This window comes from Hyperolius riggenbachi, chromosome 8 (genome assembly GCF_040937935.1).
Source record: "Hyperolius riggenbachi isolate aHypRig1 chromosome 8, aHypRig1.pri, whole genome shotgun sequence".
NCBI lineage: Eukaryota > Metazoa > Chordata > Amphibia > Anura > Hyperoliidae > Hyperolius > Hyperolius riggenbachi.
In genome coordinates this window covers 290,780,303-290,792,808 of record NC_090653.1, presented here as the reverse complement: position 1 = coordinate 290,792,808, position 12,506 = coordinate 290,780,303, and the positions used below count along the sequence as shown (strand labels likewise).

The 12,506-nt window shown below is 48.2% G+C and overlaps 1 protein-coding gene across 2 annotated transcripts in view; it reads right to left on the bottom strand.

The window, feature by feature from the left end:
• Window positions 1–12,506, bottom strand: part of COL5A1 (collagen type V alpha 1 chain) — a 468,893-nt gene that overhangs the window by 209,350 nt on the left and 247,037 nt on the right. For both annotated transcript variants that reach the window (XM_068249145.1, XM_068249144.1), the window contains exon 11: window positions 9,848–9,910. In XM_068249145.1, coding sequence (XP_068105246.1) covers window positions 9,848–9,910 — 63 coding nt within the window. The remainder of the gene's footprint in view (window positions 1–9,847; window positions 9,911–12,506) is intronic.

Here is a 12,506-nt window from a genome sequence, read left to right as displayed (position 1 = left end):
TGGTAGGAGTTGTCCGGAGTCCACTCCTCGGGAGGGGGGTACTGTGAGGAAACGCGGAAAAGCCGCCGTCTCTCGAGGTGAGGCGGCTGTTTCCGCGTCCAGCATGGCGTCACAACGCGGAAAAAACGCCGCATGCCGCATGGGCAGTGCGGCGGAATCCGCATTGGTAACGGCATCAGAGGCGGCCCCCGCACTAGATACATTGCATGACAGTACTGGTGTGGCTGGGACTGATAGTCCACCAGGATTCAGACTTACACGCGCGCGAGCACAGAGGCAGAGTTTAAATAGCAGTTAGAAGGGTGTCGGCTGACCAGCTGGGTCAGCTGACAAATTCCACTGCTCTCATTGGACCAGCAATTAGGGAGGTCCTGGAAAGGTCCTAGAGTATATATACTGCTGGTTGTTCACTTGCTCTTTGTCTGGCGTGCGATCACATATGTGGGAGCACCCAGATCCGTAGTCAGATCCGCAAGTGTGCCGGGACCAGCTGGAGCTGTAATCCTACACTTAGCTAGATTCTGTTGATAGCTAAAGTACTAGTTTGATTGTGATTATATGTTATGACTTTTGCCTGCTTTGACTATCCTCCTGAACTCTGATCTTGTACCTCGATATATCTGATACCTCGTTGCTGAACCCTGCCTGTACTTTGACTCCGCCTTTGCCTCCTGATCTTGTACTTTATCTGTCCGTGTGTGTACGACCTGGCTTGTCCGACCTCGAGAACCGACCTTACCGTTAGAGGCGGTTCCTCGCTCTGTTAGCGATCCTTCCTCCTGAGGGTCACTTTCAGATATACCTTCCTACTGTCAGTCTGACTCCTCCCGTCTTGGAGAGCTCAGGTCTGCGGAAGGAATCCGTGCAGTACTCCTTGCTGCATTGAGGCCTTGTCCTCTAAGTGTTACTGTTACACCAAACACTACACTCTACTCAGGTGAACAGAGGTTAGTTTGTATATCGGATTATCGGTGAGACTGCAGATCACTTATAATCTGGTATATATCTGTATTTCCGGTGATACTGCAGATCACCGGTAATCAGATACTCTCTGCGCCCACCGATCGTTACAGTATCACTGCTTTTTTGCACCACAATAATGCTGTGTGTTTAATCCATTAGCAGCTTCAATAGTTATCTCGTTTGAGATAAGTGCATTGCTTTTGAACTCAATCGGCAGAACTCGTGCTGTAAATTCTTGGGATGCTTTGATCTCTCTCTACTATCAGAAAATTTAGAAACTGAAAGCAGAAGTCCTTTGTTAATGTCTTACACTGCCCCCTAGTGCCATAAATACACACTACAGCAGTACTAATTAGAAACAAGGAAATGTAGCAAATAAGAGGTAAAAGAAAAAAACTAAAATAAATTGAGCTGGAACACTTGGAAGGCTCTAAATAAATAGGCTGCTAAAGGGTGAAGTCACATGTAAGTACATTCCATGTAGTCGTCTTCTGATCCTTACGTAGCTCTATCCATATGTTATCTTCATTTAAAAGAGTTCATAAAAATAAAAGATGATACAAGAAATTGACTTTGCAGTCATTTTTATCTACAAAATAAATTCAATGATATAGCACTTACTTCTGTGGAAACTAAGTACACCATTGGCTCAAAAAACTTTTGTTTCCACTTTTAGCAGACAAGTAGGTGTTTTCTGTCAATCTCTGATATCGACATGGACATTTTTACTCCACTCCATCATGCCAGAATTTTTTAATGGATGCAGTTTCTGAGGGGTTTTGTGCATGCAAATCCTATGGGCAGCACGGTGGAGTAGTGGTAGTAGTGGTTAGCGCTCTTGCCTTGCAGCGCTGGGTCCCTGGTTCTAATTCCAGCCAGGTCAACTTTTGCAAGGAGTCTGTATGTTCTCCCTGTGTCTGGGTGGGTTTCCTCTGGGCACCATGGTTTCCTCCCACATCCCAAAAACATAGAGATAAGTTAATTGGCTCCCCCCTAAATTGGCCCTAGACTACGATACATACACTACATGATACCTACATAGACATATGACTGTGGTAGGGAATAGATTGTGAACCCCTCTGAGGGACAGTTAGTGACAAGACAATATACAGGTAGTCCCCAGTTAACAAACGAGATAGGGACTGTAGATTTGTTCTTAAACTGAATCTGTTCTTAAGTCGGGACATTGTGCCGATTTTCTCAAATACTACAGTCCAATTTAAAAAAAAAATGTTTTTGACTTGTTCCCATGGAAACAGAGAATCCATGCCGTTCGTATCGGCGGGTCATTGGTAAGTCGGGCATTCGTAAGTCGGGGTCTACCTGTACTCTGTACAGCACTGCGTAAGATTTTGGCGTTATAGAAGTACTAAAAAACAACAATAATTTTAATTTGCCCTACAACATCTTGATAGGATTTAGATTCAGATTTTGACTTGGTCATCCCCGAACCAATTTATTTTTGGGGGTATTTCTTGGTGAACTGAATGAAAATGGTCAGGCTCATTGACATTTCGAAAGGTTTATTTTTTGGCTGCGTTTTAAAGGGAACCTAAACTGAGAAGGATATGGATTTTTCCTTTTGAAATAATACCAGTTGCCCGACTCCCCTGCTGATCCTCTGCCCCTAATACTTTTAGCCACAGCCCCTGAACAGACATGCAGATCAGGTGCTCTGACTGAAGTCAGACTGGATTAGCTGCATGCTTGTTACAGGTGTGTGTGATTCAGCCACTACTGCAGCCGGAGAGATCAGCAGGACTGCCAGGGAACTGGTATTGTATAAAAGGAAACATCCATATCCCCTCTCAGTTTAGGTTCCTTTTAAAAGGAGACTAAGGTGAGAGTGACACGGAGGCTGCTAAATGTATTTAATTTTCAACAATACAGTAGAATCCTTTTATAGTAAACCCCAAGGGATCAGGAAATGTAGTTTACTATATCAGAATAGGTCATACATTTTATATTCATACAGACCAGGGGGTGGCCATAGCTCCGGAAGACTTAAAGTGAACCTCCAGACTAAGGGCCTGATTCACAAAGCGGTACTAACAGTTAGCACGCTGGTGAAAAGCCCTTTATCACGCCTAAACTCAGTTTAAACATGATAAGAAGAAACTCGCGCGAAGCTCCCGCGCGCAAAGTTTTGCAGCGCCCATTAAGCCCTACGGGACTTTGTGCAAAACTTTGCGCGATAATCAGCACAAAGCGGTGCTAACTCAGCGGTGCAAAGGTTATCACGCCTAAAGTCTTATAGGCGTGATAACTGAGTTATCACCGCTTTGTGAATCAGGCCCTTGGTGTTTAACAGTTTCACAGCATCAGAACTTTGTTTTTCTTACCCAAGCCCATTTTTAGCTGCACAGAAGCTAAGCTCCGCTCCACATTCATTGAAGTATACCAGTGTAATGGATTGCGGAGACACTGCCGCGCGGTCTGACAGCGAGGCGGCTGGTTCCGCGTTCAGACTGGCGGTTTCTCCGCAGCGGCATGCGTCTGCTTTGTCTGAGCCTAGTAGTGCACACAGATGGAGAGCTACGCGTGCGCGCGCACACTAACAGGCAGGCTCTTTATGCCAATAGGTGAGGGGTCAGCTGATCAGGACGATCAGCTGATCCCAGCGCAGTAGGTGATTGGCTGAATGGGACTGGGCGGCGCTGAGGAGCGCTCTGCTATATATACATCTTGCCCGTCAGTTGCTGGTTGTCTGCCGTTGCGAATGCTTATGTGTTAGCACTCAGACCATAGTCAGATCCCATAGTGTGTTAGAACCAGGTGGACCTGGGAATCCACACTTAGCCAGATTACTGTGTTATTACTGTGTTCTACTTTAGACCAGTTCCTGGGTGTTGAGACCACGGACCTCACACCCCAGCCTAGGGATACTGTGTTATTACTGTGTTCTACTTTAGACCAGTTCCAGGGTGTTGAGACCACGGACCTCACACCCAAGATTAGGGATACTGTGTTATTACTGTGTTATACTTTAGACCAGTTCCAGGGTGTTGAGACCACGGACCTCACACCCAAGATTAGGGATACTGTGTTATTCCGTAGATCAGTCCCTGAGTGTTGAGACCACGGACCTCACACTCTAGACTAGGCCTCTGCTTGATTTCTGTTATGACCTATTGCTCTCTCGACCCTTCTCCTGCTCTCTGATTCGGTACCTTTGCACATCTGATTTCCTGTTGCCAACCCTGCCTGTCCCTGGTTACCGAATCAGCCTTCTGTCTCTGTACCTTATCTGCTCGTGTGTTGCCGACCTGGCCTGACCGACCCTTCTACCTGTGACACCCCCCCGGTGGAGTGTCCAGTAGCTGCAGGGACTCCCTGTCCCTCAGAGGGACCTCTCTGCAATCCAGTCAGGGACTCTATCTCATAGGAGTCCCTTGACTGCAATAGAGTCTGACTCCCAGCAGTTCAGGGAGTCACTGGCTCTCTGGTTATCTCCAACACCGACCAGGAGATACTCGTTATACGGCCTAGGGTCACCTGCTCCTCAGGTGGTCCAGGCTCATATACTGTTGCACCAAACACTTACACTTTATCAGGTGTCCAGAGGTTAGTTATACTTGTATTATTGGTGATTCTGCAGATCATCAATAATCAGGTATATATCTGTATTCTTGGTGATACTGCAGATCACCAATAATCAGATTCTCTCTGTGTGCTGACACCGATCGTTACAGCCAGAGCTAAAATCTATGAACTATTGACCCTTAATTTCGTTTTCCTGCTCTCAGAAGCCATTTTCTGCTAGGAAAGTGTTTTATAGTTGGAATTTCTTATCAGTGAGGGTCACACTGTAGTCACTTCCTGTTTGAGTCAGGACTGAGTCAGCCACTTACATACTTGATGTTTAACTCTTTCAGGCAGAGAAAGAAAAAAAGGAACACAGCATAGTTATTTGTGTGCTTGGCACTGTATATACCCATGTCTATCTCATCATGTCACCGCGGGTATCCTTTAAGGACAGTATGTTTGTTTCGGATGAAGTTCCTCTTTAAGATAAAAATGGCCAAAGTGGTCTTGCCGATGGGGGGCTAATCACTTACAGGTGAGCGGGTGAGTTATTGCCGCTGACACCCGCCGATCCTTGCACATCAGGGGTCTTTTGGCCTTACATATTGATAATCTTGTTCCTCTTTAAATTACACAACCCATTACAAAGTTTACATGGTGCATGACACTTGTATTATTATTATCTCACCTTAATGAATATTGCTGTAGGTAATGTCTTTATGGGAAATAAGTCAGACATCTCCATAGGGTATAATTATGTACATTCTGCAGAATGCATCAGCCTTTTATAAAGACTAATACAAATAGTCCTAAGTACCCCCCCCCCCCCTGCTTCCTAGGATGCCGGTGGTGTGCTCTGGCGCAGACAGGAAGGAGTTACATCATTTGCATGTTTCCAGTTTCATCCTCTGACCACCTTCCCAAGAGTCCTCTCGTTTTTTGGCTCGGAGAAGTGGAACCGCCCTGTAAGCAATTCTTCTACCTAATAAGATCCAGATGGACGAGTAGTAATGGATGACATAATTTGTTTCTGCAACACTCTGCTGGGAAAACTAACAAAGTGCTGTGGTGGCCACTGCTCTCCCTGCTGGAGGGGACCCTAGCTTACTGTGCTGGGAGAGCTAACAAAGTGCTTCTCGGCTGTGGGGGCCACCGCTCTCCCTGCTGGAAGGGACCCTCGCTTACTGTGCTGGGAGAGCTAACAAAGTGCTTCTCGGCTGTGGGGGCCACCGCTCTCCCTGCTGGAAGGGACCCTCGCTTACTGTGCTGGGAGAGCTAACAAAGTGCTTCTCGGCTGTGGTGGCCACCGCTCTCCCTGCTGGAGGGGACCCTCGCTTACTGTGCTGGGAGAGCTAACAAAGTGCTTCTCGGCTGTGGTGGCCACTGCTCTCCCTGCTGGAGGGGACCCTCGCTTACTGTGCTGGGAGAGCTAACAAAGTGCTTCTCGGCTGTGGTGGCCACCGCTCTCCCTGCTGGAGGGGACCCTCGCTTACTTTAGATTGGTGGATTTAGGTAGAACAGACACGCCTTCCTTTAGATTGGTGGATTTAGGTAGAACAGACACGCCTTCCTTTAGATTGGTGGATTTAGGTAGAACAGACACGCCTTCCTTTAGATTGGTGGTGTCAGGTAGCACAGACACGCCTTCCTTTAGATGGTGGTTTTAGGTGGAACAGACACGCCTTACTTTAGATTGGTGGATTTAGGTGGAACAGACACGCTTCCTTTAGATTGGTGGTGTCAGGTAGCACAGACACGCTTCCTTTAGATTGGTGGTTTTAGGTAGAAAGGACACGCCTTCCTTTAGATTGGTGGTTTTAGGTAGAACAGACACGCCTTCCTTTAGATTGGTGGATTTAGGTAGAACAGACACGCCTTCCTTTAGATTGGTGGATTTAGGTAGAACAGACACGCCTTCCTTTAGATTGGTGGATTTAGGTAGAACAGACACGCCTTCCTTTAGATTGGTGGATTTAGGTAGAACAGACACGCCTTCCTTTAGATTGGTGGTTTCAGGTAGAACAGACACGCCTTCCTTTAGATTGGTGGTTTCAGGTAGAACAGACACGCCTTTCTTTAGATTTGTGATGTCAGGTAGAACAGACACGCCTTCCTTTGTGCCTGGCACACACTTCAAATCACTGAACAATTTTAACACCTCCATGTAGCATAAGTGTTTACCTACACATTCTGCTCATAGTATTCAATATCTGTTGATCCTCAAACTACAGGGAGTTAGTTAAAATTTGCCAATCATAATTGAAATAGTGTGTGTCGGGCTTTAGACCTACACCCCTACCCCTATTATACATGCCAGTTACATCAACTGGCTGCCACCCACGCCTCTATCGAAAATGGCACATGGAAATTTTGATGCCCAGTAATCCTGATCGTAAAATATCGGTATTTAATACATATATCTTACTATTAAAGTGTAAATTATTAGTATTAAGTACCAATATTTTACTATGGTTAAACCTAAGCCTATTCTCACACAGAACCCTCCCCCCCCCAATGCCTAACCCTAACTACCACCCCCCTATAAACTTCCTATCTGACGCCTAACCCTGATCCCCCCACCCCACTGCACAAACTACCTACCTGACGCCTAACCCTAACCCCCCCCCCCCCCCCCCCCCCGCAGAAGCTTCCTACCCGACGCCTAACCCTAAGCATGCCCCCAGCCCAGCACAAACCTCCTGTCTGACGCCTAACCCTAAACCCTTCCCCCACAGAAGCTTCCTACCCGACGCCTAACCCTAAGCATGCCCCCAGCACAAACCTCCTATCTGACGCCTAACCCTAAACCCTTCCCCCGCAGAAGCTTTCTACCCGACGCCTAACCCTAAGCATGCCCCCAGCACAAACCTCCTATCTGACGCCTAACCCTAAACCCTTCCCCCGCAGAAGCTTCCTACCCGACGCCTAACCCTATTAAACCTCCCCTCATGCCTAACCTTAAACCACCACCTTCCCCCACCGTCAACCCTGCCACAAGAAAGAAAAAAAATGTCGGGTATCACCACAGGCACCTATTGAAATATCAGCATTTAGGGCTGGTTCACACTTGTTATAAAAACTTATCCATGGCTCAGTTTTTAGGCCCGGACCAAAACCGGAGCCACGGATACAAATGTTAAAAATAGCTGCCGTCTTCACAGACTTTTCAAAACGGATCCGAGGGGATCCGTTTTGAATGGAGAGTCTGGTTTTGTCGGGACTTCACGGTCCCCGGATACACGGAGGGGTAGGCAAAGGCAATACAAAAACAGATCTCCCTCTTCACAGGCTATCTTGCACACAAAAACAGAGGTAGATCCGGATTACCTACTGCCTGCTCCTCCCCTAGGTGTCCCCAGGTACCCTGGAGGGGGTAGATGCCAGGAGGGGGAGCAACGGGCAGTCGGACTCCCCCTCACCTGGGTCCCCCCTTCTGTGCTCCCCCTCCAGCTAGTTTTGTTAAAAGCAAGTCAGCAGCGAGCGGTAAGTGGGGAACTCGCTCACTTCCTTGTTCCAACGCTCACCGCGTGACTTCCCACAATGCCCCCCACTGAAGTACAGAGGGTGGCATTGCAGGAAGTGACACGGCAAGCGGTGGAACCCAAATAAGGAAGTGAGTGAGTTCTCCGCTCGCCACTGGCTTGATTTTAACAAAACTAGCTGGAGGGGGAGCGCAGGAAAGGGAGGACCCAGGTGAGGGAGGGGGGTCCGACACCCCCTACCCCCAGCGCCTCTGCCCCCCTTCCTGGCTGCTAACCCCCTCCCCCAGCTATGGACACGGACACATTTTTAGAATGTAAATGGACTGGAAACGGGCTGCAAAAGGGCAGCACAGATCCGTTTTTTCATCCGTTTACGTTCCGCTTTTGAAAACCGGAGCCCGGGCCACGGATTGGGTTCTGCAACCACGCCTAGTGTAAACCGAGCCTAAGGCGTAATTTGGGCACCCACGGCACTTTGGGCACCGGGTTCTGTACCTAGTTATCAGGTGCCACTGGCGTGAATGCCGGCATGGACTACTCGTGTGTTTTCATTTCAAGTACTGAAGGCTGTTCCTTCGCTCTGGATAATACGTCACGTTCCCCCATTACTCTGTAAGTGCGTTAGGCTGCTGCGGAGGGGAGAGAAGCTTAGCGCGCTCTAATGCGGTCCACTCCAATTCTATCCTAATAAAATAATGCTGGCTGATAATGGCGAGGCTGGGAATTAGCATGCATAATGCAGAGCTCCTCCACGTTCTGTTTATCCATCTCCCTCTTGTTCTGTAGATGAGCCTGACTTATGATGGGCAAATGGCCTGAAGATCTCAGACGCATCTCTTAGAAGTTGCCGAGCCGCGTGCATCTAATAAAGGCGCAAGGAAATTGAGGCGCCCAGTAACGCTGTTAGTAAAATATCGGTATTAAATACTGATATTTTACTATAGGTAAACCTAACCCTACTCACCCTCAAACCTAACCCTACTCACAAATAACCCTTCCACCCTACGCCTAATCCCCCCCCCCCCACAAACTGCCTACCTAACCCTTAACCCCACCCACAAACTACCTTTCTTAACGCCTAACCCTTTACCCCCCCCCCCCCACACACACACACAAGCAACCTACCTAACGCCTAAACCCTGAAACCGCCCCACTAATGCCTAACCCTCAACTCCTTCCCACAAACTACCTACCTAACCCTCAACCCCACCCACAAACTACCTAACTAACACCTAACCCTTAACGCCCTCAGTAACGCCTAACCCTTACCGCCCCTACAAGCCACCTACTTAACGCCTAAACCCTTAACCCCCCCCCCCTCCCGCTTAAACTACCTACCTAAAGCCTAACCCTTAAACCCCACAGCCCAAACTACCTACCTAACGCCTAACCCTTAACCCCCCCCCCCAACCCACAAAAACCCTTAAACCCACAAACTACCTACCTAATGCCTGACCCTAACCCCCCCCCCCCCCCCCACAAACTACCTACCTAACGCCTAAACCCTACCCCCACACACACACATGCACACACACACAAACTACCTACCTAACGCCTAACTTATCCAAAAAGATCTCAGTCCTAGCGGATCATTTTTCGAGAGAACTGTTTATTTGGCCGGGTTGGTTTCTCTGTTATGATGATTATTTAAGCTTATGGCTATTGTTTCCAGCTGGAGATGAGTTGTCTGGCCGCTCTTTCATATCCACAGCAACGCTACCAACATCACATCATCACGGCTTAGCTGCGTGCTTTTCCACAGCGACCTCATCAGGAGCCCAGATGGTGTGTCTGAGGGTCGGGTTATGCCGCCCTGACCGTGCTACCGACGACTTGTCAGAGATCATAGAGTATTATAATCAATGCATTGCACTTACCCTGTCACCGGGATCTCCAGGCGGGCCGGACGGACCTGATGTACCCGGAGGACCAGGATATCCCTAGGGGAGGAGCAAAGAGAATACATTTAGCAGAAGAAAACACAGGTGGGTGATACATGGGCTGGCTATGAGGAACAGAGAAGCACAAAGAGATGCAAATAATAGCATTGTATGCAAATATCATGCAGCTTGGAATCAGGCCAATCACGTCCCTCCAAACTGATATTGGCATGCAAACCAAAATAATTTGCATCTCTAATGAGGAGCTCAGGGCTGCTCTATCAACTGGTAATGGGAAAACCATTAAATTGCCATTAAAATCCTAATTTATACTTAAAAGGACACCTGAAGTGACAGAGACATGGAAGCTGCCATGTTTACTGCCACATAAACGATACCAGTTGCCCGGCTGCCTCTAATGCTTTTAGCCATAGACCCTGAACAAGCATGCAGCAGATCAGGTGTGTCTGACATTGTCAGGTCTGACAAGGTTAGCTGCATGCTTGTTTCTGCAGCCAAATAGATCAGCAGGGCTGCCAGGCAACTGGTATTGTTTAACAGGAAATAAATATGGCAGCCTCCATATCGCTCTCACCTCGAGCTCACTTTAAGAATAACAATCTCCAACATCAAAAAATGCAAAGTCCAGGCACTAGTTCAACATCCATAAACTACACCTCTTTACTGCAGTCTTATGACAAGCTAAACAGATACAGGTATATGGTGTACAATTGGCCTGACAGCCGTTTCACAGGTTTCTCCGCTTTGTCAGAGGCCGTGGAAGATCTTTCATGGCTTCTGACGAAGCGGGGGAACTGATTGCACACATTATACCTGTATTTATCTTGCATGTCATAAGGATGAGATAAAGAGGTGGAATTTATGCAGGGCTGTGGAGTCGGTACAAAAATCTTCCGACTCTTCAGTTTATAAAACCACGACTCTGACTCCGGGTAACCAAAATGGCCCCGACTCCGACTCCTTACTCTAATATTTAAAAGGGGTGTGGATTTTGTACAAAAATCACCCGACTTCGACTCCTCAGTTTATGAAACCACGACTCCGACTCCAGGTGCCCAAAATTGCCTCAACTCCGACTCCTACTCCACAGCCCTGAATTTATGGAAGTTGGACTAGTGCCTGGACTTTGCTTTTTCTGATGTTGGAGGTCCCCAGGGCCGGATTTGTCATTTTTACCACCTAAGGTCCACTATCACCCGCCACCCCCGGACCGACTGTATCCTAAACTTGCCCCCAACGTGGCAGGGATTAGATTGATAGGGTCCTCTGAGGAGAGTTAGTGACATGATGGCAGGGATTAGATTGTAGGCTTCTTCGAGGACAGTTAGTGACATGACTGCAGGGATTAGACTGTAGGCTCCTCTGAGGACAGTTAGTGACATGATGGCAGGGATTAGATTGTAGGCTCCTTCGAGGACAGTTAGTGACATGATGGCAGGGATTAGACTGTAGGCTCCTCTGAGGACAGTTAGGGACATGATGGCAGGGATTCGATTGTAGGCTCCTCTGAGGACAGTTAATGTCCGTACACACGCCGGACTGGAGGCAACGACGGGTCCGTCGTCACCTCCTGCTGGGTGGGCGTTCCAGCGACAGTCAGGCGTGTGTACGCACTGTCGGCGCACTGATACGGCTGTTTCTGAGCGATTCGCCGGGTGGATCACTCAGAAACAGCCGTATCAGTCTGCAGACAGACTGTACACACGCCGGACTGTCGCTGGAACGCCCACCCAGCGGGAGGTGACGACGGACCCGTCGTTGCCTCCAGTCCGGCGTGTGTACGGACCTTTAGTGAAATGATGGCAGGGATTAGATTGTAGGCTCCTCTGAGGACAGTTAGTGACATGATGGCAGGATTTAGACTGTAAACTCCTCTGAAGACAGTTAGTGGCATGATGGCAGGGATTTGTAAGCTCCTTGGCGAGCGGCACATTCAGTGAGTGACAGGCAGCTCAGAGATCACTGTAATGCTAGGTACACACAATACAATTTTCTGGTGGATTTGCCTGCCAGATCAACCATTTACAACAGGTTCGACCTGATTTCTGATCGATTTTCCGTTCACTTCTATGGAAAATAGATCGGAAATCAGATCGGACCTGTTGTAAATAGTCGATCTGGCAGGCAAATCCGCCAGAAAATTGTATCATGTGTACCTAGCATAAGTGGGCATTTGCTGCCCCTTCATCCCCCCTGAGTGCCAGATCTGGCTGTTGGTAGCCGCTGACCGCTACGTACAAACTCTATGTAGCAGGATGAATGTTAGCAGGCTAACTGTTACTGCTGCTCACAGCCTGCCCCTTGCTTTCCTGGCACCCTAGGCCATGGCCTATGAGGCCTTGCCTGAAATCGGGCCATGACGGTCACTCCCATATGATCTCTGCTAGCCTATCACAATCCAGTGTCTGCAGCATGCCTTCCCAGATGCAGCTGTGCAGGTGACAACCCCGCTTCCAGCTGTATGTACCTGTTACTTAATGGGAACCAGAGACGAAGCACCCTTGTGCATTTTATCATATATATCAGTAAGAACATTAGAGAAAACACTTACCATGCTCTCTGATTCATCCTCACTGCTAAAAGTATCTGTTATCAGCTGTGATAAGAATCCCGGACTGAGCATTCAGTCTGGCTT